Here is a 26,783-nt window from a genome sequence, read left to right on the forward strand (position 1 = left end):
GGGGCTGGAGGCCCAGGCAGAGTGGTGACAGACAGTGGGGCTGGAGGCCCAGGCAGAGTGGTGACAGACAGTGGGGCTGGAGGTGCTGGGGGAGTGGGAATGGACAGTGGGGCTGCAGGTCTAGGCGGAGCAAGAATGGACAGTGGAGCTGGTGGCCTAGAGGAGTGGGAACGGACCGTGGGGCTGGAGACCTGGGGGAGCAGGAATGGACAGTGGGGCTGGAGACCTGGGGGATCAGGAATGGACAGTGGGTCTGGTGGCCCAGGCAGAGCAGGAATGGGCAGTGGGGCTGGTGGCCCAGGCAAAGCGAGAATGGGCAATGGGTCCTGGTGGCCCAGGCAAGCGAGAATAGGCAGTGGGGATGGTGGCCCAGGCAGAGCAGGAATGGACAATGGGGCTGATGGCCCAGGCAGAGCAGGAGGGGGCAGTGGGACTGGAGGCCCAGGCAAAACAGGACTGGGCAGTAGGGCTGGAGGCCCAGGCGAAGCGAGAATGGACAGTGGGGTTGGTGGGCCAGGTGAAGCAGGAATGGATAGTGGGGCTGATGGCCCAGGTGAAGCGGGACTGGGCAGTGGGGCTGGTGGCCTGAGGGAGCAGAAATGGGCAGTGGGGCCAGTGGCCCAGGCGAAGCTGGAATGAGCAGTGGGGCTGGAAGCCCAGCAGAGCGGAAATGGACAGTGGGGCTGGAGGCACAGGGGAGCAGGGATGGACAGTGGGGCTGGAGGCCCAGGGGAGCGGGAATGGACCGTGGGGCTGGAGGCACAGGGGAGCAGGAATGGACAGTGGGGCTGGAGGCCCAGGGGAGCAGGAATGGACCGTGGGGCTGGAGGCTCAGGGGAGCGGGAATGGACCGTGGGGCTGGAGGCCCAGGGGAGCGGGAATGGACAGTGGGGCTGGAGGCCCGGGGGAGCGGGAATGGACAGTGGGGCTGGAGGCCCAGGGGAGCAGGGATGGACAGTGGGGCTGGAGGCCCAGGGGAGCGGGAATGGACCGTGGGGCTGGAGGCACAGGGGAGCGGGAATGGACCGTGGGGCTGGAGGCACAGGGGAGCGGGAATGGACAGTGGGGCTGAAGGCACAGGGGAGCAGGGATGGACAGTGGGGCTGGTGGCCTGGGGGAGCGGGAATGGACCGTGGGGCTGGAGGCCCAAGGGAGCGGGAATGGACAGTGGGGCTGGTGGCCTGGGGGAGCAGGGATGGACAGTGGGGCTGGAGGCCCAAGGGAGCGGGAATGGACAGTGGGGCTGGAGGCCCAAGGGAGCGGGAATGGACAGTGGGGCTGGTGGCCCGGGGGAGCAGGAGTTGAACTGGGGACTGGGGACAGGCAGTCAGTGGTTTGTGAGCCCAGTCAGACCACATATGGAAGCCCCCAGCACTGATCTACTGCAAACCCTTTGTAGAAGGACTAAAATATTTATCTCTTTTAACTTTATTTGTTCGTTTTCTAATATACTATGAATAACTATAACATGAATAACTATATGAATAACTTGAATAACTTATGAATAATTATGTAACATTTTTGCTTTTTTTCCCCTTTATTTCTCCATTTTGTATCTAAGATCTGTACCTAAGATGGTGTCATGGGGGACAGCATTGTAAACCTTTCACTGTACTCTTGTACTTCTGTACTTGAGTATATGTGATAATAAAGGATATTCTATTCTAGTCACCAGGTACCTACTTTGATTTCCATCTCACTTGTTTGGCACATTTAGGAAGCTGAACATTAATGAGATGAGGTGTGTCATTAAAAAGGTATTTAACAAGTTTTTTTTTAATTGGCAACCCACCACTACCTAGCAAGAAATTTGGAAAGCCATTCAGCAAGGCATAAAAGATAGAGTAGGATGCACTCAGTATCAAGATAGGCCTGACTGGACTCCTTGTTCAATTCTGTCACAAATCTCACTGTAGCCCACATTGCTCAAGCCCCTCTAAGATTTTGCTCCTCAAAGATTTTGGAGTCAATTGCGAAGAAAAATGTTAATATACATCAACTCTGAGAAAACAAACAATGGAATGCAGCAGGCAACGTACACAAAAACATAGATATGAAGTTTAAAAACCTTCTGGTTTAGAACAATAGGGACGTTTTAAAAATGCACTATTAAAAATATTTGGAGTCTTTGAAGTGTTATACTTGAACCGGAGACCATGACTGTTTAGTTAATGTTAAGTATTCTCATTAGCAGTGAAATAGAACATAGAACAGTACAGCACAGTACAGGCCCTTCAGCCCACAATGTTGTGTCGAGCACTTAATTTAAGATCAAACTAACCTACACACCCCTCAATTTCCTGCAGTCCATGTGCTTCTCCAGCAGTTGCTTAAGTGTCCCTAATGTCTCTGACTCTGCTGACAGTACATTCCACACACCCAGCACTCCTCTGAAATCTCCCCTATACTTTCCTTCAATCACTTTAAAATTATGACCCCTCATGACAGCCATTTCTGCCCTGGGGAAAAGTCTCTGGCTATCTACAGAGGAACCGCGATTATCTGAATGTGATGAGCGGGCACTATTTCGTTCGGATAATCGATTATTCGGTTAATCAATTAAATGCCTTTCCTCTGGGACTTGGAGTTTTTAAGTCTGCTCCCTGTTCAGGAGACAAGGCAGCAGCACACTGCAAGTGGAACCCCCATTGCCCTCCCCCGCCCATCCAACACTGCCACCACCCGCCCCCCTACCCTCGTCCAACTCTGCCCCTGCCCGCCCCCTACTCCCATCCAACTCTGCCCCCACTCACCCCCAAACCTGTCCATTACCCTCCTTTCCCTGTCCAACACCGGCCCCCTGCCCTCAACCCCACACGCCCACCCACCCTGTCCAACACTGCTCCCCTCCCATCACCACCCTTCACCCCGTAGGCACCAACCCCCTATCTGCCCTTGCCCCCTCTCTGGGGCAGACGGATCGGACACCAACAACAAGACTGCTGCTGCTGCCTTCATGCACATGCGCGCGCACACACACACTTGTGTGTCAAGTGGCCAACTAAAGGCTCAGCAGCCATCTTGTGTGTCCATGTGCCGAATGTCACCCTGACCTGGGCTATCTCCCATGTCACTGTACGTCCGAATCGTCGATTTTCCTGCTCCTCGGATGCTGCCTGACTTCTGTGCTTTCCCAGCGCTACCCTAATCTTGACTGGAATCTGCTTCACAGCTCCTTGTGCCCTTGGTGCCTCAATTCCCACTTCAAATCCCAACCTTCACGTGGGGGCTACCCCTCTTAACAACAGGTTTAGGGCAGGGTCTTTGAGACAGGCACTACCTTGTCCTCTGGCTGTTTCAGCACAAGCAGCAGGTTCTTACAAGTTAGTACAGTTAACACTTATTCTCCACAGACAAGCACTTAAATATTTTTTAACTCAGTCGAGTAGCATTTTGACATTACAATCAGTATACTTTTTAAACTGTGTCTTTAGCCCATAGCTTAAAATGGGTTGCTGGAAAAGCGCAGCAGGTCAGGCAGCATCCAAGGAGAAGGAGAATCGACGTTTCAGGCAAAAGCCCTTCTTCAGGAATGAGGAGGGTGTGCCAAGCAGGCTAAGATAAAAGATAGGGAGGAGGGACTTGGGGGAGGGACGTTGGGAATGCGAAAGGTGGAAAGAGGTTAAGGTGAGGGTGATAGGCCGGAGAGAGGGTGGGGGCGGAGAGTTCGGGAAGAAGATTGCAGGTCAAGAAGGCAGTGCTGAGTCTGAGGGCTGGGACTGAGATAAGGTGGGGGGAGGGGAAATGAGGAAACTGGAGAAATCTGCATTCATCCCTTGTGGTTGGAGGGTTCCTAGGCGGAAGATGAGGTGCTCTTTCTCCAGGCATTGTGTTGCTATGGTCTGGCGATGGAGGAGGCCAAGGACCTGCATGTCCTTGGCGGAGTGGGAGGGGGAGTTAAAGTGTTCAGCCACGGGGCGGTTGGGTTGGTTGGTCTGGGTGTCCCAGAGGTGTTCTCTGAAACGTTCCGCAAGTAGGCGGCCTGTCTCCCCAATGTAGAGGAGGCCACATCGGGTGCAGCAGAGGCAGTAAATGATGTGTGTGGAGGTACAGGTGAATTTGTGGCAGATATTGAAAGATCCCTTGGGGCCTTGGAGGGAAGTGAGTGGGGAGGTGTGGGCGCATGTTTTGCATTTTTTGCGGTTGCAGGGGAAGGTGCCGGGAGTGGAGGTTGGGTTGTTGGGGGGTGTGGATCTGACAAGGGAGTCACGGAGGGAGTGGTCTTTCCGGAACGCTGATAGGGGTGGGGAGGGAAATATATCCTTGGTGGTGGGGTCCATTTGGATGTGGCGGAAATGACGAAGGATGATCCGATGTATCTGGAGGTTGGTGGGGAAATTGAACAACACAGATGGCCTCCTTCTTCAAAGACTGCAATTTCCCCTCAGACGTGGTTGACAATGCTCTCCACCGCATCTCCTCCACTTCCCGCTTCTCCGCCCTTGGTTCTCACCCCAGCTCCCTGATAGTGGCCTTCGACCAAGGCACCAGGAATAAGAACCCTGCTCGCCACGCCAATTGTTGTGGGGAAAGTCACCAGCCTCAGAGTCAGGGTCGGGGTTCAACGACAGAGTTTATTGTACAAGGAAATACCGGACACCAACAGCACACTGGTCAGCTTCGATTCTTCTCTCAACCTGGAGCACATGTCACGATACTTTTATACGTGTTGTGATATAATAGGTCAGTGATGAGATTATTGCCTTTATAACATAGTTTGTTTGTTGTAAACATTGCAGAATCATTGATAGTTTTGATACAGTCATTGTCAGTTCCAATGTAGCCTTTGTTAATTTTGGCACGGTCATTGTCAGTTTCAGCGCAGACATCATTAGTTTCAATATCTGCCCAGAAGTCCATTGCTGTAGTAATGGACGCTAATCGCTCTTCCTGAGAAGGACATTTACTGCAGCCCTGGCTATTAGCACTTTGTATTGAGTCCGAATCAAACTGTTAGCATATCCATCAAAGGTGTTGGCTGGATCCAGACTCCTCGGCGGGCAGTATACACTACTTATGTGTATTCTCAGGTTGAGAGTGCATTGTGCTGGCATTCTGGTGGTCCCAGGCAATATCTGTGTTTGCTCTGCTATCTCTCTCCATATTATGGTCTGGTGGCCATCTTGTGTGTCAAATGGCCAACTAAGGGCTCAGCGGCCATCTTGTGAGCCCATGTGCCTCTTGTCACCCTGCACTGTGCCATCTCCCACTTCAGAAATGTCTCACTATCCTTTACTTTCACTGGATCAGATTCTTTAACTCACTTCCTAGCAGCGCTGTGTTGTACCTACACTTGGTAGGTTGCAGCAGTTCAAGAAGGCAGCTCACCATCACATTCATAAGGACAATTAGGAATGGGCAGAAAATGCAGGACTTGCCACCAGTACCCACTTCTCATGACAGAATTTGAAAAGTAAGGTGGACAATAGCATGAGTGGCTGACAATGTGTAGTAGCCTAAATTATAAAACCCATATTAGTCAAAGAGTTCCAAATGTATCCACCACTGTGAGCCAACATCTAGGCATGTATAAAGAGGGATGTGCAATCCATATAATGATGATTTATCTTCTTTCCATTCCCTCCTTGCAGAGTGCCTTAGATTGCTGTCTCACACCCCACTCAACTTAGCTAAGATCAGTAACTGCATTTCACAAGAAGGAAGAAATGTACATACATAATCATTCTCCATCATAGTTCAGGAATGATTTACAGCCATCAGGGCACAAATCTGTCCAGAATATTTTCAATGTTGTGACTCAATTCTTAATCAAAGAATTTACATTAATTAAAATAATTCAAAACAATCAAACATTTATTTTGATTAAATTTAGGATCAGCAAAATTTTACATGCGGTTTAAAAATGGATGCATTACAGCATAAAGTAGAATGAGAAGAAACCATATTGCAGAACCCAGAATCACGTGGGAATAAAAATTGCAGGTAATCACAGTCTTACATCTCACATTTGAATAACACTTGTTTCCATACTGCAAATGAATTATAAACAAGAATAGAAATCACTAGAAAAGCTCAGCTTCTGAGGAAGGGTCACTGGACCTGAAACGTTAACTCTGATTTCTCTCCACAGATGCTGTCATACCTGATGAGCTTTTCCAGCAATTTCTGTTTTTGTTTCTGATTTCCAGCATTTGCACTTCTTTTGATTTTTCCAAGTACTCATAAGTCACAGGAGCAATTTCTCTACCTAACTGCCCACATTTCTCATCATGCATGGTTAGAAGTTGAAATTTCTTACTGCTAAATAACTGAATAATTTTAATATTGGTCCATCACTAAATTTCCCTGTCTAACACATGGTACAGCATCATATTGAAGTTTGTGAAACTTTTCTTAGAAAAGTATGTATTATCTCGTAGGAAAGAAATGAAATTCATATTTCCACACTTTTTGTTTTCCAGTCACTGCCCCAGTGACAAATTAGGTTCTGATGAAACAGAATAAAGTCCTATTCCACTTCAACATTATAAACTAGAGTGATAAATCAGTAATTTGCTTTAAAGCAAAGGATTTTGCAATCAAAAAGTCAGCATCAGTCTTATGGTTCACAAAGTTATACAGTTACAGTGAACATTGTTAAAATAAATCAATCATCTATGTTTAATAAAAGAACCAAAGCAATGTTTGTGCTATTTTGTAATAAAAGATCATCTTCAGGCCATATATGGTAACAATAAAAGCCACCTGCAAAGCCCTTGTAGACAGGGAAGGATTTGGCAACCTGTAAATGAGAAGAGCAACCATTAGATAGAGTTGAGAATGATACAGACACAAGACTGGAATTTACATTTTTATCTTTATGATGAATTGGCTTTTGTTTATGCTTTGGGAAGATTCTGATTTGGGCTCAATTGGTAACCTGAGGAAAATTATGCTCAGAACAGTTTTTCAAAATTAATTTGTTGCTCAAATTTCCAGGTCTGTTCATTTATCATCAACAAACGATTCAGGCGGTGTTTTAGGATGTAACCAACAAAAAGTTAAAACATTCGTTAATGTATTTAAGGTAACCTAGTGTGATTTCATAAGGAAGACTTTGCATGTTGTAATAATGGTGAAACTGTGAATGTTCATCATTACCACATCTGTGAAATTGCACTTTCCAATGTGCACAGTAAAACTGGAAATCAAAAAAATTACTATTAGCGGTTCCCTGCTCCTCCACAGGGAATACTATAAAGCCTCTGTAAACAAAAACCTTTAGAAACCATTAACTGACAATGATTATCTTACATTGAAAAGGAAAAACAGCTTCATATGGCTACTCCTGCAAGGAAGAAATGAAATTCACATTTCTATAAATGTTTAGATTACAACTATTGCCTCAGTGTAAATTAAATGCTGACCAAACAAGAGAAAAGTCACATTCACTTTAGCATAATGAACTAGACTAACAAAACAGTAACTAAACTCCATATAAAGAATTACATTCTAAAATAATGCATCACTTTCATGATTAGATTACTTACAGTGTGGAAACAGGCCCTTCAGCCCAACAAGTCCACACCAACCCTTCGAAGAGCAACCCACCCAGACCCATTCCCATACACCTAACACTAAGGGCAATTTTGTGTGGCCAGTTCACCTAACCTGCACATTTTTGGACTGTGTAAGGAAACCGGAGCACCCAGAGGAAACCCACGCAGACACTGGGAGAATGTGCAAACTCCATACAGACAGTTGCCTGAGGCGGGAATTGAACCAGGGTCTCTGGCACTGTGAGGCAGCAGTGCTAACCACTATGCCACCATGTCATCAAAAGGTAAGCCATTTGCAATAAATTATGTCAAAAATAAATCAATTATTCATACTTAAGCAAACAATCAAATCAATTTTTATGCTATGTTCCTCTGTAATATCACTGTTTAAAATCTCTGAAAATGTTATGCATTGCTAATGATATATAATTGAGTTTTTAATGATAAACTAAGGCATAACCACTGCTGAACTACACCCCAATACATAAAAAGTGATGTTATATTTTCAAAATGTTTCATGATAATACAAAAGTCATAGTCTGTTGTTATATCATTTTTACAAAAATAAAACTTTCTTAGAAATCTCTATGTCATTCTTTATACAGTTCATAAAACATGGAAGCTAATGCAATTTGCTGTCTGATCTACAGTCTATGAGCATTCTTCAATGTAATTGGCTGTTTAGCCTGTCTGATGATATCACTGTTGCTGGACATTTGGAGATCCCCTTGACTTGGCACCAGATTCAATTTAACTTTGGGGAAGTGAAATGGGCAGTTTTCTTCAAGGTTGGTTGGAGCACCAGTGCTGACTGGAAAATCCTGTGAGTAACCCAATCTTAAAGAACTGAGCATGACTTTAAAAATCATTACAGAACTATTAGTTGCATCTCTAAAAAGCTATGTTTCCCAAACATTTTCCCTCTGTGACACCATTTTGGAAAGTATTGTGACCCCTCATTGAGAACTGTTAAAGCAGGAGTACAGAGCAATATTTGGTCTGAGCTCCGTGATGGTCATTACTGCCTCAGAGCTCATCACCTCTCACTTTCAGAAGCATTACCATTAAGTATTCTTATTATTATTTTTGTCGATTGAAATTATAAGATTTTTTAAAAGACTTTTAATTCCCCTGCAACTAACAACACAGCTTAATTTTATTTCATTGATATTGTGCTTCTTTGAAGGGCACCATTAGAAAAAACTCACAAAAGTCTTTAATCGGTTTTAAGTGTCTTGACCAATTTTATGAATGGGAGATGTTTTCTCAATGGTGTGGCTTTGCAATGGTGTGTAATACCTTTTAAGTCAGTGCAATACATCATTAACTTCATTAAAGATAGTTTTATTCCATTTTCTGGCCAACAGTTCAGCTAACAGAGATAGAGATCACCAGGTACACGCTATACCAATTGAAAGGTTCAGGGATTTCTTGTTGGGAAGAAGAGGGGTGTACCTTGGAATGCAGCAACAAGAATTTATGGGGGTGCGGGATGTTATAATGAGGTAGGGATGAGTTCATTAGAAAGCTTAGGGGAGAACTCATAGTAGGTGAGCACAGGGGAGAGAACATAACTTGGAGAGTTTGGATTGCATGACAGAGATCAAATCATGCAGAGAGAGAGATTGGACTGCAGAGCAGAGGCCATGGGAATACGATCAAATTGCAGCAGAAGATAGCAGGAGAGGAAAACAGAATATGGGAGAGAGGTCATAGGGAGAAATTAGATCACAGAGGTGATTGAGGGGGTATTATCAGATTCTGTTGAGAGATTGCAGGGGAGATATCACAATGGGAAAGATTGTGGGAAGACAGGTTGGATTGTGCTAAGGGAAAATCACATTGCAGGAAGAAGATTTTTCCAGGGATAGGGATTATAGCAGGTTAACCTGAAGACCCTGGGATCAAATACTCCTGTTCTTTTGAAACTACATGCAGTGCTGTAAAATCATTTACCTGCTGGATCTGGCTAATACTGTCTCTCTTTAGCTGCTAAACCTTCCAAACCCTGGAAAACCTGTCTTACAGGCATTCAATCGAAATAACAAGTTTTGAGAAGATTTGTAGCTCAGGTTGAGGTTCTGGATGTAGGTTTGCTCACTGAGCTGGAAGGTTCATTTTCAGACATTTCATCACCATACTAGGTAACATCTTCAGTGAGCCTCCAGATGAAGCACTGGTGGTATAGCCCCCTTTCTGTTTGTGTGTTTGGATTTCCTTGGGTTGGTGGTGTCATTTCCTCTGGTGACATCATTTCCTCTGGTGATGTTATTTCATGTTTTTTTTCTCAGAGGGTGGTAAATGGGACCCCCAACCCTTCCAGCTTATTGAGCAAACCTATATCCATTCAATTGAAATGGTTCCCAGAGTCTTAGGAACAGATTCTCAATAACATATTAATCACTAGTCTGCGAGTCCATTGGGTTTCATCCAGAAGTAAGTACATTCACAACACAGTTGAGTCTGTTTTCACACTTTGACCAATCTAATCCAACACCCTTTGAGCCAGCCCACTCCTGGCTGGTGTTAGAGAGGACTGGCAGTAGTAAGGTGTGGTTACAGTTCCTCTCAAGATTCAATGAGAAAGTAAATGCATGGTTTGCATAATGATCTCCAATTTTTATATTTTCAGACAGTTAAGCAGTTTTTCTTCCAAACTTCCTGACATGAACATCTGAATAACATCCATTCAATATCACCCAGTGTGACATCAAATAGCCAGGCCATTCTGTGACTCAGGCCTCATTAAGGTGGGTTGCAAGCAACAAAGTAACGGGCTGGCTTCTAAAATGAGCCATTCGGCAGCGTGGGCATGGGAAAGTGGACAGGGAAGAAATTCCAGTCTCTGGAGCATCCTTCGGGTTGGTGTAGGACATTTTGACCCTCCTAAACAAGTCAGAAATGAAAATGAAAGTTTCCTGAGCCTCAATTTTGAGCATCTTTCATCAGACCTCTCAAGGCCGCTCAATGCCTGGTGCAAATGACAAGATGGCCAGGGCACAGAAGTCTCAAACTGGTATCTGGAATGTTCATTCTGGGCTGTTGCAATTTACACCGGACTCATTTTCACTTATTTGAACAGTCTCACCCATTTCAGGTGAGCAGAAAGCTTACCTTCTAGCAGGCCTGCCTAAACACTGCACCGAGATTGCCTCAGATGTTCATGAGGCAAGTGAAGTGTTTCCCCAACTACCTGACGGCCCTCTCCCCCACCATAGCCCATATTCTTTAGTTTGTAGCTGCCTCCTTTTTTTAACTGAGAAGCTGGTGGTCAATATTTGAAAATCAGTCTCTACAATTTACAGAACATCACGTCTCTATTGTTGTAAGCAGTTTTATTTGTCTCCTGTTAGAAGTGTTCTAAGTGAGTATGTATAATCATAAGTAATACTAGGGGGAAATCAACCTGATAGCAACTGGTAGCAGAACACAAGCCTGAAGGTAGGTTTCCCACTCAACTTCGTGGTGCACAGCATATGAAGAAAAGAGAAAGATAATTGACAAATAATATAAAAATGAAACATGGAATAATAAACAAGAAAATTTAAAAGACAAAAATTCAGAGAACAGAAGTGGAAAAAATGTTACCGGAGCAATTCCTGAGTGTTAAATTGCTTGTTCCAGTTCTTCTTAATTCCAGCCACATGGCCAATTCCAACTACTCCGACCACAACTGATGGTATAACCTTCTGAGCGTCAGCTGTTAACAGGAACGATAAGAAAGTTCTTCAATAATTGAAAAGTTTTTTTTTAAAGTGGAGTTTGGTCAATTTACTTCAAAGAATGGACATGTGATGTTCTCAAACCTATACACTAAATGTGACAAGTGTTTTAATACCATAATCATAGAACCTTAGAATCACTACATTGTGGAAGCAAGCCATTCAGCCCATCCAGTGCACACCAACCCTCCAAATAGTATCGCATCCAGACTTACCCTCTACCCTATCTCTATATAACGCTGCATTCCCATGGCCAATCCACCTAAACTACACATCTTTGGACAGTGGGAGGAAACCAGAGTACCCAAAGGAAACCCACACAGACATGGAGAGAATGTGCAATGTCAATTAGTTAAAGTAGGTTTTGTGGTGTCAATGAATAAAAGCACCCACAGAACTGAATCTAGTTTAATTATCCAGGTGACATGGGTAGTTTGGACGTTCAAGCTGAAAGATGTAGAGAAGGAGGCGTACAATTGTGTGGAGCCTTCTAAGGGCAACAATGAAGTGTATAGGAGATAGGATGTTAGTGTCATCTATACGCATACATTAAATTATAATGCAGAAGAAAAAATAAAATCCAGAAGAAAAATGAATAATAACTATCATGATCAAGTGCTTTTGATCATAGAAATTCATTCATGGGTTTCTTAAACAATGCATAGCTTCCTCCTCCATATATGGTTTGCCATTTCAATGTATTTTTCACAGGGAGATGCGTGCTTTTCTTTCAGTTTAACTTATTAAGGAGGTAGTCTGCTGTTTCTTTTCATATTTGGCTTTCCCCATTGCAGTAAGAAAAGAGTATGCTTGAATTGGACATTTACTTGTGATTCTTTATCATCCAGAGAGACAATAGCATAAGGAATGAATGTCCAAATAAAACACCATTCACATCAAATAATGGGCATGATAGCCGAATGGGAATTAGGAGTTCTTTTGGAGCCAATAGAAAGGACAAAAAATACTATAACTCGATTAATGTATAAGGCCCCGACTTTTGTACATGTCCTTTGAGGCAATTAAAAATCAATGTCTTTAATATAGTAGGTCTGTTGCCCAGGTTGCCAAATTTCCTGACAGCTGGGTCCACTGTGAGTCACAGTTCACCCAACAATAACATGTTGCCATATTGTTACTGATTTCCTCCACACAATTGAGCCTTGTCCTAATGGAGGTCCTTCTGAATCAATTGACTTTCAGTTTCCTGTAATTCCAATACTGCACAACAAGATAAACAGTTTTAGAAATTATTTTATGACTTAAGAGGTTCTTTAATATGTTGAGAGATGTATAGAATACAATGAATAACATCTTAGGCAAATCCTGCTCAGACAAGTTTCTGGTCCAGACGTAAATTAAACTCCGTTGAATGATCAGGCCAGTTCAAATCAATGCCATTGAAATTATAAGGGAGATGACTTGTGCCAAAGAAGGATCAAATGTTATCATTGTTTTGTTAGTAATTTAATGGTTTTATATTCAAACTCATAGAGTCAGAGCCTAATGGTGAACAACCGAAATATTCCATAAACTTACATCGTAAAATTTTAGGTAGTACTATAGGCTTTGCTGCTTGCTTCAGTGACTGTGTTAAATAGGCATCCCGTTCTGTTACTAAAACACGATACAACCCAGGAACTTCCTTCATTGTAATTTGGATTTCTTCCTCCAGCCTATCCTTTTGTTTCAGCTTCTTCATAATCATTTTGCTAAAATACAGGAGCACCTGCAGTTAAAACTTGATTAAATTATAGTTTAATGAAAAATGTTACAAAAATAAACAAAGATTTCTTCAAAAATCACCCAGAAAAGATGTTATATATTATAAATCAACAAATACAATCTATTTCAGACATTCATTGGCTTGGCTTGGCTTGGTTCTTTTTGGATTATGAAATTATATTTGAAAATTATAAGGAATATCTAAACATAAATATCATAGATTAGACTGATGTGTATTTTGATTATAGGAAACGTCACATTATCAGATTCCTCCAATGAACACTGCATTCATTCATCTCAACACAGTGAACCTGTTTAAGAAGCCACAACCAAGAGAAGACATAGCACTTTTGTATACTTTGCTATTGACATCATTAAGATCACTGATTGTCAGACTGATCACCTGTATTGTTAAATAAATCTTTGTCATATTTGTGACTAATAATGATTGAAATTGGTTTTTTTTTCAAAAACAATTTGTCTTATAAATTGTGCAGGTTTCTAAGTTATTAAAACATAACTCTATCTGGATTCTGAGATTTTATTTTAAAAATTTCTTCCCATTTAAAATTAAGTTCCAGAATGGCTACATGTGACATTGTCCTATTTATCATGGCTATCGTGTTCAATAATTCAATAATAATGCATGTGTGAGCTACCCCCTCCAGAAGAAAATATGTTGTTTACACTCAGGGACAAAGTTCACATGTAAATCACAGAACATTGGAAGAAAACTAGACCCCATCAAACCGCATCCGAGCAAGAGGGGACATCTTCAATTAGGAAGGGAAGAGAAGGGATCAGAAGTGAAAAATTTGGCAATGGTTAAAATGCTTTGAAATCAATTTTTAGAGATTACGTAAATAAGCAATTGACTCTAACGTCCAAGTACTTAGATAGTAAATAAAGATTTTTTATCTTTTTTTGTCTCTGGCCCAAAATCATGCTTTATTGTTTATGATATTAATACATGATGTAAATGAGAATGTGCAGGGATGATAAATTTGCAGATGACACAAAGATTGGCTGGGTGGTTGACAGTGAGGAGGAAGGTCTTGGGTTACAGGAGGATATGAATGGATTGGTCAAATGGACAGAGCTGTGGCAGATGAAATTTAATGTGAGGTGATGCACTTTGGAAGAAAGAACATGACAGAAGCAAGAATGCTTCCTTTAAATCTATACTGAATGGGAAACAAGATGCTAACTCCTGACAGTAAGTTCAAAAGAAAAGTTTTACTTGATTTTATTCTAAATATATGTGGAATGTTGAAATTGCTATTCTCGGCTTTAGGTAGCCCTCCTCTTTAGATAACAATGTTCTCCTTGTGCTTTTTTCAATGTTGAGGTGGGGCCGGTATTGGACTGGGGTGTACAAAGCTAAAAATCACACAACACCAGGTTATAGTCCAACAGGTTTATTTGGAAGTATTAGGCTTTGGTGTGCTGCTCTTTCATCAGGTAGCAGTGGTCCGAAGGCTAGTACTTCCAAATATACCTGTTGGACTATAACCTGGTGTTGTGTGATTTTTAACTTTTATTAATGTGACAGTGTTCCAACAACTAGCTGTAAATAATGTCTTTAAAGCTACAGTAACGATTTAATGAAGCAAAGATTTATTCATACCCAACTGGAACAGTATTGTATTTGATGTAAACAAAGCCTATAAATGCCTTCACCAGGTCCCAGAGGGAAAGCACAGCAGCAAGTCTTCGGAAAGTAATGAAGATTGACTGGTCCCCCAAGTAAACATCACAAAATGGTATTTTCTGAGCCTAGAGGAGATTATTAAAAATATATGACAGCAATAGCATGGTATTTATTTATTCACTATACAATTAGGTTACAATAAATTTTCTTTGGATTTTTAACTTTTGATCTTTGGCTGCTAGTTATTGTCTATGAACTTAGGCTGAATTTTCCATTTGGAGATAATGTTCTGACCAATGAGATTCATGGTGCCTGGTCCACCATGAATGATATTTCTCATGCAATCTTCTGCTCTTCATCTCTTTAATGATCTTATCTGAGCTCAATGGTGCTCTTCTCACAAAATCGCATTGAAAATTGACGGAGTGAAAGATTTTTCCGTTGACAATCTCTGCAGGTTAGTAGTAGGGTCCTCTCAAAAGCAACATGGGTGAAGTCTATAACATCCCATGTTTGGAAGGAGCTAACAATGGTGGAAAATCCATTGCCTAAGCTACTTCATTCCTTTTGTCACTGGGAGCAGATATGAACAGATGTGATTTACAGTAAATGGCATCAAATTTCAGGACAGATGTAACCTTGAGAGCCACCAGGATGGGAATGCCATCCACTGCTGACATGACAAAGAGACAATTAGTGCAAATAACATAATGGCCTCGATTGCTTGAAGCCACAATTTGTACTGTGCAATCTTGGACAATGAATCATATGCCAATGAGTGTAATTTCACAGAATCACAAAATTGTTCTAATACAGACGGAAACCATTAGATTCATCATACTGGCATTGGCTGTCTGAATGAATATTTTGATTTTGTGCCATTCTCCTGCCTTTTCCCCATAACCCTGAATATTATTCCTGTTTCTATACATATGGGAGATTTTCTTGAAAAGGGGTAGAATTTAAGTTATAGAGTTAATGATAAAAGTTAGCGATTCATATTACTTTTATGTTATTGGTTAAAAAAAATTATAATAAATAGTGATTTTTCTATACCTGATAAAAAGCCTGGTGTGCAATTCTTGTAAATTGAATGAAACAGTTAGGTAAAATTGGACAACTTTATTTCGTAACATTTTCATAATTGTGATGGTTCTTGGAATAGTAGGGCTTAACTTCTAGTGTACGACTAGGGAACTGTGACAACATATCAAGACCAAAGTGATCATGACTTGAGAGAAACTCCAGAATCTACAGCCTCTCTTTCCCTCCTATGCACTCTGAAATCCTGCTCTTCTGAATTGAATTGCTCTCTTTTACAATCATTAATCTTTTTAGAACACTGTACAATGAACCCCAATCCAGACTGGAGCTTCCCACTTTCCCAAGGACTACACAGACTAGCCCCCTGATAAACCACTGATCATGAATGCCCCCAGGACAGACCATGCCCACCCCCCAGATTGAATGGGCAAGACCAGGCCAGAGTTGCAAACTGGGCAGTAAACTTTACCAACACAGTTGGCTTCCTCAGGTGCAGGGTACTGTAGACTGTGCACAAATTGCATTAACAGCACCATACCATAACATGGCTGACTTCATCAACAGAAAAGGGTTCCATTCCATCACTGAACAAGATGTCTATGAGGACCAGTATCATATCGTAGAAGACTACAAGATGGCCTCGAAACTGTCATGATATCTATGTCCTTGACATCTCCTATGTTCCTCTTTATTGCAAGGGCTGGATGCCATGCAAAATTGATTACTAGGATCAAGGGTTTCCTTCCTCAATCATTACTGCTACTGCATTATTTATTCCCTGACTGAGGCTAAGCAAAGATACAATGCAACATATCCTTCCACTATGGCCATTGTGGAGCAGTTGATAGACCTCCTGAAGAGAAGGTTCTTTTGTTTGGATCTGTCTGGAGGGGTTTTGTGGTACCCACTCCAGACAGAATGAGATGAATAATCCATGCTGGCTGTGCCCTACATAACTGAAGCAGGCAGAGACAGCATGTGATGGATGATGAAGAGCTGGAAAAGAAATAGCACTCTTCTCAGGAGGAAGATGTAGACATTTTGCAGGAAGAACATCAGTTACTGTGTGATAGAATACATCAAGCAATGGACATGACAAGCGTAGGCTTGGGCCAGTACAGCAACTCGGTGGTAAGCACTACTGCCCTGCAGCACCAGGGACCAAGGTTTGATTCCGCCCTGCGGGATCTATTGCACATTCTCCCCGTGTCTGCATGAGTTTCCTTCGGGTGCTCCAGTTTCGTCCCACAGTCCAAAGTTGTGCAAGTTCAGTGGACTTGCCATGCTAAATTACCCATAGTATCCAGGGATGTTTAGGTTAGGTGGATTAGCCATGAGGAATGAGGGTTGATAGGGAAAGGATATGGTTTGTGTCTGGGTGGAATGCTCTTCAGAGGGTTGCTGTGAAATCAATGGGCTGAATAGACTGCTTCCACACTGGAGGGATTCTACGAAACTGAACAGGCATTAATTGCCACCTGGTTCTAATTAATGTGAATTGGGTGTCGTGTTTTTTAATGACTATAAATTTGTGGTTACTCAAAAGCAAGCAGCATCATTTATTCACAGAAGCAAATGCAGTTTTGTTTCATTTATGTTTTTTCTTTGCATTGCCTTTTGTTCAATAAAATCTAACATTTTCAATTGCTTGAAGATTCTCCAACATGTAATACTCCCACATTGAACCACGACAAAATGTTGTGTTGCGTTGGGAGTTAAGGTAAGAATAGCACTCCCTTTCTCAGAATTCGAACATGGTACAGTGTTAAGGACAAGTTACCTGTCCAACTTGACTCTTGTAGCTTCACTTACAATGACAGTCAGTCAGACAGGTGTTGGTGTAAAATAGCAATACGTTTTTTTAGATTAGATTCCTTACAGTGTGGAAACAGGCCATTTGGCCCAACAAGTCCACACCAAATTCATAAATATGAAATTTTATTTGCAAAGCACCATTGCCCCCTAAATGTTGCAGAAGCAGGTTCTTTATCATTTCCTCCCACTATATGTACTGTGAAGGGCTATTTGTGATTGGCTGCAATTAACCTGCTGCGCAGCCTTGTGTTGCTGGAGGCAGAAAGCCTAGAAGATCCAGACAGTGTCGAGCACTTTTGCCACTGGTTTGCAGACAATAGCGTGAGTGTGACATCATAGAAGTGCGAGGCACACATCATGAGTGGATCAGCACAAAATTGCATGAAATAATTCACTCGAGTTCTTGCTGGAACCCTCCATGAAACTCCCAGAAATCAACACAGCCATTTTTTGCTCAACTTCAGTTCAGTATTTGACGACTGCTTTGAGTGCTATAAACTAGTTGAACATTTATATCATTAATACATAATAAGACATTCAGTAATTGTTGGTATATATACATTTAGCACTCTGATGGATTTGGTTTTGATTTTATCTCAAGTGATTTAATTTTCTGGGATATCACCAATGGCATAATTCCAAGTGCCAACAACATCAGAATTTGTAACAATTAAAATGGAGCACATGTTAAAAACTAGCATTGCAATTTTAATAACCTCGATCAGCTTTGTAGTCAGGTTGAAGCAAATATTTTGGTGAAGCCAACTTGTAAGTTATCTACACTTGCAATTTTTAAAAATCAATATTACAGCAGAGTAATGTTGGAATTCTTACCTCTCTGAAAGCTTTCCTGAATTCTCCACCAGGGACCATGCCTAGCTCCTCAATCAGATAAGCTGAAATTCTCAGAAACAGCATTGACCACAATGTCTGCATCAATCCAAACTACAAGAAGCAACCAAAAGGTACAGATTAGCATCAGACACTGAGGATAACCTTATAGAGGTTTTTAAAATAATGAGGGGGCATGAATAGGGTAAATAGGCAAGGTCTTTTCCCTGGGACGGGGGAGTCCAGAACTAAACGACATTGATTTAGGGTGAGAAGGGAAAATTTTAAAAGGGATCTAAGGGGCAAGATTTTCATGCAAGGGGTGGTACGTGTATGGAATGAGCTGCCAGAGGAAGTGGTAGAGGCTGGTACAATTACAACATTTAAAAGTCATCTGGATGGGTATTTGAATAGGAAGGGTTAAGAGGGATATGGGCCAAGTGGTGGCAAATGGGATTACATTAATTTAGGAAATCTGGTAGGCATGGACAAGTTGGACCGAAGGGTCTGTTTCCGTGCTGTACATTTCTATGACTATGACCAGTTTGACTGCAGGGAAAAGCAATATAATTACCTTAAAAAATTAATGATTCCTGTCTAAAATCAGATTCCAAAAAGAAAAGAGATAGAAAAGAGACAGAGACAAGGGCTGGATTTTGGCTTTGGATGTTGCAAACAGGAGTTGGGATTGCTTCTAGCACCAGAACTCACCACCTCAGGAAAAGATGCGATTTGAATTAATTCTTCAGATGCTGGTATTTCATCTCCTGACACCTTTTATTTACAAATGCATAGCCTTTGACAATAACACTGACTCTCACTGAGTCAGACGTACAGCGTCTCAATCTCCCTGACATTCTCCCTTTGATATCAGACAGGTCTCCCTGGTTGGACCAGATTAACAGCTCCAGTCAGGGAACTCATATTCTATAAGGTCCAAGCTGGCTGACCTTGTTACAATCAGTACAGACTGACCTGGAGTTGGAGCCAATGCACTGATCCAGCTGGCATGAACCAGTTTTTTTATCCATATAATGAGCAGTGGGTAGGCTCTTAAAGCTGGATGACATATCAGAGACCTTCTAGCTTCAGAGGAGCACTCAGCTCCTGAGCAATGTAAGTAAGGGGTGGCATGGTGACTCAGTGGTTAGCACTGCTGCCTTACAGCACCAGGGTCCCAAGTTTGATTCCAACCTCAGGAGACTGCCTGCGTGGAGTTTGCACATTCTCCCACAGTCCAAAGATGTGCAGGTCAGGTGAATTGGCCATGCTAAATTGCCCATAGTAATAGGTGCATTAGTCAGAGGGAGATGGGTCTGGGTGGGATACTCTTCGGAGGGTCGGTGTGGACTTGTTGGGCTGAAGGGCCTGTTTCCACACTGTAGGGAGTCTAAAAGTACAATGCACTGCAACAAAAAGGTACCCTTCTCACCATTTATTTTAAAATGTTACATTAAAAGTACAGAAAGCAGCCAGGTTATTACTGCACTCTGATCCAGCCAGGAAGGGTGGGCTTCCAGGTCTGTCTTGAGGATTGGCCTGCCATCCTAGCACCAGATGCCATCCTTCAAACAAGTAAATTGCCCCGTCACATCAAGGAAGTAAAAGATGACCAGAAAGTCCAAAGTGGCCTTCTTAAAATTACCCTTAATAAAAGCTCTTAATACTAGAGCCTGAACCCACATCACCTGAAATATACGTATAATATATTCATGCACGTGAATGTAGTGCTATCCATTGTCTGCCCATTGCAATTTTTAATGATTAAAAAAACTTTGTTGAGTGGCAAGGGAAACAAAAATAAATGTGGTTTAATTGAGATCAGCAACAAAATGGGGTACATTAGGTAGGGAAAAGATGAGCATAAGAATAAAATTGAAGAAAAACAGTAATGATCAGAAATGAGAAGAAAGAAAAAGATAGCAAGAGTATCTACTTAGATACGCTATTGTGACTTACGGACATTATCACTTAAATCAAAATCATTTCTACACACATGATATAAGGATAAAAAAAAACCTTATGTCAGAAATGACAGGAAGAGCTTCACCAGAAATCTGACAAAAGCCTAATTTAGCCACATCGATGTCACAACTGCAGATACAACCATAGAGCAGGAGCAAGTTTGAGTAAATTCCCAGCTTTCATTGGGGAAGAGACATGTTCAATTTGAAATGTTATTTGTTTGTCCACAGATGCTGCCAGACTAGTTGAATACTTCCAGGACTTTGTTTTCACTTTCAGATTTTCAGCAACTACAGAATTTTGCTCTTATTTCAAGACACTCTGTTTAACTTTCTTGCCATTGACTGTATGTAATATTGAAACCTGGAATTATTACTGGGACTTTCCAACAGGTGATTGGTGAAATCCCCTGGGAAATTCCATTAATGATTCATTGTGTCACTTCTCTGAAACTTAAGTTAATATCCTTTTGAAGATGCGCCAGGTTGTTGACAGAACTGTGGAGATTTAAGCCCTCTGTCTTCTTAACAGGGCAGTATGGTGACTCAGTGGTCAGCATCGCGGCGTCACAACATCAGAGACCTGGGTTTGATTCCACCCTTGGGTGACTGTGTGGAGTTTGCACATTCTCCTCATGTCTGTGCGTGTTTCCTCTGGGTGGTCCAGTTTCCTCTCACAGTTCAAAGATGTGCAGGTTAGGTGGATTGCCAATGCTAAATTGCCCATTCTGTCTAGGGATGTGCAGGCCTGGTGTATTAGCCATGGGAAATGCAGGGTTACAAGGATCGGGGAGGGGGTACCTCTGGGTGTGATGCTGTTTAGAGGGTCAGTATGGATCTGATAGGCCAAATGACCTGCTGCCACACTGTAGGAATTCTATGATGATAAGGAATCGTAATACCAACCCCCTTGTCTCCTATAATTAAAAACATAGTTGCCAGGACAGCAGAACTCTAAACACAGGATTAACACACTTGCGCTGATTTCTTTTCTGTCAGTAGAGTCTGAGATCCAAGGGGCACAGATAGCAATATAACTCAAGCTCTTCACATTCTATAGTCACAGAGCAATGTTGCAATGTTTTAATGCTTAATTTCTAGAATTCAGTTGTAAAACTTCCAGGCCAGCTGGTATCTAGGAACTGAAAATAATGGAAGATTTATTGCAAAAATAACATGGCTGTTGCACACATGTATTATTGGTATTATATAATTCCAACTAAAATCACACAATCATAATTTGTATTCTCTGCTATAAAATAACATATGTGATGACTAATCTCTGTATCCCATTTTAACATGTGTTAGGAAGGAACTTAAAAAATGAAAGCAAAATAAGCATTAATGTAACATTAATTAACAACTTAGTGAAAATAACAGTACCTGCTTCATTGATTGCAGCATTGTGCACGTGTCAAACATCTTGCTTCCATTTAATAATGACTGTTCATCTAATGTTAAAAGTTGTTCTCTATATTTGCAAACTTCCAACACCACAGCATCTGGTTGCACTTCCTGGATAATCTAGAAAAAAACACACTCATCATATCAGTTCAACAAATACTGAAACATTGTGTTGTATAGATTCAGACTTGGAGTCAATCACAGTGACATCATCCAAATAAATTTTTCATTGAAACTTACAATGAAATGTTAGACTATACACTTATCACTTTCTTGGTACCATTTGGTCCCCATTTATTAATAGATTTTCAGAAGTTTAGATTCTTGCTTGAAAGATTCTCTCGGATAGTATTAGTTATTTCTGTAACAGCACCTGAGAAAAATTCTGTTCAGAACTCTTCACCAAACTTTATAGCATTTAATGACAAAATCATTAATCTAAGGGTGGAACTGTAGTATTTCCTTGCAGCCTGAAGTAGATAGTATGGTTTTTGCACATGAGCTCCTCCAATACTTTTGGAAAGAATAAGAAAGCTAAGTTGAGGTCATATCTAATGCACGTGAACACTTACACAATGCTAAACAATTTAACAGTCCATTACCTCGGGTTCAGAGACCAACATCAATCACTGTATTGAAAACATATAAAACAAAATTGTACACTTTAATGATATTTGAGGTAGGCAAGTCCTTTAAACTTATGTGTCAAAGGGATTTTGACTCCACAGCAGGCTTCCCACAAGATTCACAAACTGACTTACCCATATCTTCAGGAGCCTGAACACCTTAAATACCAATGTTACGGAAAATTGGATTTAAATTGTAGCCTCAAGTCACCAGAAGGGGTGATCACCGCTGGGACTGCACCCAGTCTCTATTGAAGATCATTGTTGGAGCCCAGAGGAGAGGTGAGTTGGGCTCAATTCCACAACACCAGGACAGAAAGACCGAGTGAAGGGAATGAGGATATGGGGAGGTCACAGTGGTCCAAGATGGGGAAGGGGAAACATAGAGCAGCCATACATTTGGAGGGATCCCTGATGAGTGCAGAGTGCCTGTAAAGGAGATACCTGCCCTTCTCTGCCTACACACACAGGAGTGCAACCTGGTGGGCTCGAACCAGCCAATCTCCTCTTCCAACCTCATGAAAAAATTGCAACAGGGCATAAAAGACCCATGAGTCCATTAATTAGCCTCAATTAGATGAAGGGGTGGTAGGCTGCCAAACACCATTCCCTCTTGAATAAAATTGCAGTGTAGTTGGCTGGGAGGGTGGCAGCTCCTGGGAATGGCAGTCACGGCATCATGTGGAATTTTTCAACCGCCTTCCCCTCCTTACCCAGTCTGTCTACCAACCATCCCAATGGGAGTGTAAATTCAGCTCTAAATATTGCAGCTGATTTTAGATTTTCCTTAGATCTTTTGGAAGTGTATTCATCTGTACTGTACAGCACATTCAACCAGTAGTCTCAGAAATGTTTTAACCAGGTCTTCCCAATCTAATCAAATTGTGTTTGTTGCAATTCATGAGCAGAAGTTACCATTACATCTTCACTCATGTAGGGGACAGCAAAGTAACAACGTTCCTGGAAACTTCCACCCACTTGTTAAAATAGTATCATTCAAATAATATTGGATTAGTGGTGCTGGAAGAGCACAGCAGTTCAGGCAGCATCCAACGAGCAGCGAAATCGACATTTCGGGCAAAAGCCCTTCATCAGGAATAAAGCCCTTTATTAAACGTCGATTTCGCTGCTCGTTGGATGCTGCCTGACCTGTTGTGCTCTTCCAGCACCACTAATCCAGTATTTGGTTTTCAGCATCTGCAGTCGTTGTTTTTACCTCATTCAAATAATAACCCAACGAGATTTTATTTTGTCCAAGATAATGTACTATCATAGAAACATGCTTTCCCTTTGATATCAATGTTTTTATTTTGCTTTTAATTGGTTTTATTTTCAATGTGTTTATCTGTACCATGCAGTACTTTCAACCAGCAGTGGCAGAAAAACTTCACTCAGGCCTTAACAATTCCAACAAGTTAACTTCATGAGTGCAACAAGTTCAATGGGATCCATGCACAATAGAACCATGTGGTACAGCTGCCTGAAGCCCTTACTTCAAAAACCATAACTAATGAGTGAATTTATTTCATAAGGATTTAATTCAGGAACCATTGGTTTCCATTATATGGTGTTTGTTTTTCTAATAATGCTTAGAGAGAATTTGTTGTTAATATTAGTTTTACATGTAATACTTTTCTTTGTTGTGAAAGCTGAAGGCAGGAAATACTTCACAGAATATTAGATCATATGAAAAATATGTGTTTGTTGCAGTTTATGAATAGATATTGCCTTTGCATCTTCACTGATGCAGAGGAGCAGCAGACCAGTATTTTAAATTCACCACAGAATTCCTCAATGTCATTTGCATTTTACCTGTTGTACATCTTTGATGCTTTGCTTACTGAAGTGAGTTGTGCCAACCAGGTAGACTTTGCAGCCATCTTCAGTGACAAGCTCACTGATATTGCCTTTCATTTCTGGGTTCTTCTGACGCTTTGCAATCTTTGACATCAGAGTCATAGTCATTTCTTCGTAAGCTGAAGGTAAACATATTGCGAATAACTTAACAATTTCAAATATATGGGAGACTTATACAATACTTGCTCTATAATAGATGAAATAATAAATGAACTTGATTATTTATGAATGTTTTATCAACAGAATAGAAATATGCTTCAAAATGAAAAGTCATCAATAATCAATTTAAAATTCTAAATTATGATTAACAAATGATATATCATAGTCTACAATAAAACAATTTTCTTTGAAACAGTTATGAAAGAAGCAATATTTAAGATTGGGGTAGCTCTGAGGTTAGTTAGGACTTCATCTGTACATTGATGATATCAAAGGGGAAGTCCCAATCAATGCAAAACAGAGCTATAGGAGGCGAGGTACAAGACACGACATAATTAATATTATAAAAGGGGATTAATCTTGATGAAAAGGATGTCAGACAAATGTTCTATTAATTATTTATAAACATTTAGTCTAACAACATGAATCGCTGCATGAATGCATCAGATCACTTGTACACAACATAATCATAATGGAAACAGATGTATTAATGTATTGATACTTTCATTCGGGCTCTCTCTTTTACACCCTTTGCTGTTCCACCAACTCTCCATCTCTATCACCTTTCCCACTCAGCCTGAAAGAACAGCTTCCACACACTTTTCAAAATAATGATTGGTCCTTTAATTTTTTTAAACTGTTTTAATTAAAGCGAACAATGAATTAAAGAAAACATTTTAAGCGATGCCCAGAAATGTTGCAAAAAGGGATAAATGCTTCTGAAAGTGGGACTCATGGATAATTCATTCAAGATGTGAATTTTCAAAATAGAAAGTGGCAAAATTAACTGTGAATTATGAGTGTATTTAATTAAATGCTCCATTATTCTCCAAAGAGTTTAAGTTGCACATGATACAGATTGTGTTTTGTTCTATTATGACAAAGAAAATGTAATTAAATTTATTTCAGCTTGTGGAATTTAATCAGGGATTATATGAACGCAAAAGTATAAATTAAACCAAAGCCTATCTTTCTTTTTGTTGAAGAAAGCTCTCGAGACTCGGACCTTGCGAACTGATTAGTTTATTGCACGACACATCATGGGGAATTCACCATCCTAACGTGGCTCGGTGTTTATTCCGAAGTACATCAGGATACTACAGGATTATATAGAGAAAGCAGATAGGAGCTGATTGTTAATTATACAGTTTGGCATGTTTACAAGTTGGTACTAAGTTAGGCTAATCATTAAGTTCAAAACTAAAGCACTATTATGCATTCTACAAGTGGACAGATCAAATGGTATCACCACCTGCTCTAGTTACACAGATTGCTAATACTAAGCAGAGATATCCCTAATTGGCTGAATGACTGTGAAGAGGCAATAACTAGAGATGGAATGGGGACTAATTGGAAAGTCTATGTCAGCTTGACTGGTTCTACAGCCTGCACTGATCATTCAGCAAAGGGAGGAGATACTATCTTGAGAAGGAAAATATGGACAACCTTTCACATTACCTCATTGTAAGGAATGCACAGCCAGCAAAGTTCTGGCTGGGGACACAAAATGGAACTCTCAGCCGAATCAGGAAAATGGCTTCCAGGCAAATAATGTTAACTTTTCCCCCAACACTTTTCCACAAGACCTACACCAAATCTTTTCCCAACTTCCTCTTCTCTAAGGAGCAGACCTCCACCCTATATAGTATATCCATACAACTGAAGCCCCTTATTCTGAGAACCAATTTCGTAAATCTTTTCTGCATCCTTTGTCTATTCTTCACATCGTTCCCAAACTGTAATGCCCTGAATGGACACAATTCTCTTGTTGAACTCAAGCCATTGTTTTAAAACAAATTCTTCTTTATTGTACTCAATGTCCCTATTCATAAAGGACAATTTCCTGTTTGGCCTTTTAACCGCTTTGTCAATCTGCTCTTCACTTACAACAATCTATATATATATATATGTATATATATATATATATGCGTTCAAGTCACTCTATTTTATCAACTCCTTTATATTTGTGCCTTTTATTTTGCATTGTCACTTTCATTCCTCCTATCAGAATTCATCATATCAAATTTCACCATATTAATTTTCATCTGCCACCATGTCGCCCCATTCCACTAACTTGTCCATATCTGTTTGAAATCTATCACGATCCTCTTCATAGTTCACAATTCCATGATTTGTGTCATCTGCAAGTTTTGAAATTGTGCCCAGTGCACCCAACTGTTGGTCAGAAATATGTTTCAAGAAAAAAAGTGATACTAATACCAGTCCCTCTACATTTATATAGAACTCACATATACTCGACCAATCAAATTTCAGCGTCTTTCCAACAAGCGCCTGTAAAAGCAGATACATTTATATTAATATTAAATAATTATTCCCACATATCAATCATTAAAGGCACCAAACCTCATTTTACTAGTCAATCAATACTACTGACAGTACTTGGATTCATGATATCAAGTTCCACAATTTTGCCAGAAAAATGAAATGTAATGTCACAACCAGGGAAACTAAGTATCTGGAATGGG

At 41.0% G+C, this 26,783-nt stretch overlaps 1 protein-coding gene across 1 annotated transcript; it reads right to left on the reverse strand.

The window, feature by feature from the left end:
• Nucleotides 1-6,620: 6,620 nt before the first annotated feature.
• LOC140466638 (traB domain-containing protein-like) lies at nt 6,621-26,564 on the reverse strand. The gene is made up of 8 exons (XM_072562079.1): nt 26,547-26,564; nt 24,094-24,257; nt 21,635-21,775; nt 18,291-18,401; nt 14,574-14,722; nt 12,761-12,933; nt 11,088-11,199; nt 6,621-6,742 (listed from the first exon to the last, which is right to left on the reverse strand). Exons 2-8 carry the CDS (start codon nt 24,244-24,246, stop codon nt 6,622-6,624), a joined length of 960 nt encoding a protein of 319 aa, XP_072418180.1. The 5' UTR covers nt 24,247-24,257; nt 26,547-26,564; the 3' UTR covers nt 6,621.
• Between the last annotated feature and the right edge of the window lie 219 nt (nt 26,565-26,783).

This window comes from Chiloscyllium punctatum, chromosome 44 (assembly GCF_047496795.1).
Source record: "Chiloscyllium punctatum isolate Juve2018m chromosome 44, sChiPun1.3, whole genome shotgun sequence".
Lineage (NCBI taxonomy): Eukaryota > Metazoa > Chordata > Chondrichthyes > Orectolobiformes > Hemiscylliidae > Chiloscyllium > Chiloscyllium punctatum.